The sequence below is a fragment of the Egretta garzetta genome, unplaced genomic scaffold (genome assembly GCF_000687185.1).
Source record: "Egretta garzetta isolate BGI_Z169 unplaced genomic scaffold, ASM68718v1 scaffold1450, whole genome shotgun sequence".
In the NCBI taxonomy this organism is placed as follows: Eukaryota; Metazoa; Chordata; class Aves; order Pelecaniformes; family Ardeidae; genus Egretta; species Egretta garzetta.
Window position 1 is genome coordinate 43,939 of NW_009258326.1, and position 664 is coordinate 44,602.

General features: G+C 64.6%; 1 protein-coding gene across 1 annotated transcript in view; it reads right to left on the reverse strand.

Annotated features, from left to right (window-relative positions):
• ANO8 (anoctamin 8) overlaps positions 1 to 664 on the reverse strand; it is a 12,270-nt gene that overhangs the window by 8,808 nt on the left and 2,798 nt on the right. The window contains exons 5-6 of the mRNA XM_009639498.2: positions 548 to 663; positions 138 to 299 (exon numbers count right to left, since the gene is read on the reverse strand). Coding sequence (XP_009637793.2) covers positions 138 to 299; positions 548 to 663 — 278 coding nt within the window. The remainder of the gene's footprint in view (positions 1 to 137; positions 300 to 547; position 664) is intronic.

The window sequence follows — 664 nt, forward strand, 5'->3', positions numbered from 1 at the left end:
CCCTCCCTGCGCGGGGAGCCCCACCGGATCCCCCCGTGCCCCCCGTGCTGGTGGGACCCAGCGCAGACCCATGCAGGGTGCAGAGGTGGGGGGTGTCACAAAGGTGCCAGTTCTCTGCACCGAGCCCGGGGGCTCACCCTGAACTGGGGCCGGGGCTCCTCGATGGACTCGGCCGGGGTGTCCAGCGTCCCCCACTTGTAGGCAAACTCGGCCCCACGGCGCTTCCACTCCTCGAGGAAGAGGGTGGCCCAGATGACGTTGAAGATGGCGAAGACCACACAGCAGATGTCCTGGCTGGTCTGCGGGACAGATGGCTCCAACTGCACCGGGGTCGGTGTCCCCCCCGCCCCGTCCCCAACACTCCCCCGCAGCCCTGGGGAGCTGCATGGCGCTGCCCCAGCCCCACCAGCGTGGGTTCAGGAACCCCACAGCTCATAGCAGTTACAGTATTAAAGCATCATAGGGAAAGCCCGGAGCAAGGAGGGATGGAAACCCCCCCCATGACCCCCAAATGTGGGGCTTTACCCCATTTCCCGACCCCTCTCACCTGGTCACTCTCAGTGAAGGTGTAGAGGATGGAGCCGAAGACAGCGGGGTACACCATGGCCGAGGTGTAGAAGCCCAGCCAGGCGAAGTACATGGCGATTTTCACCCCAAAATAGTC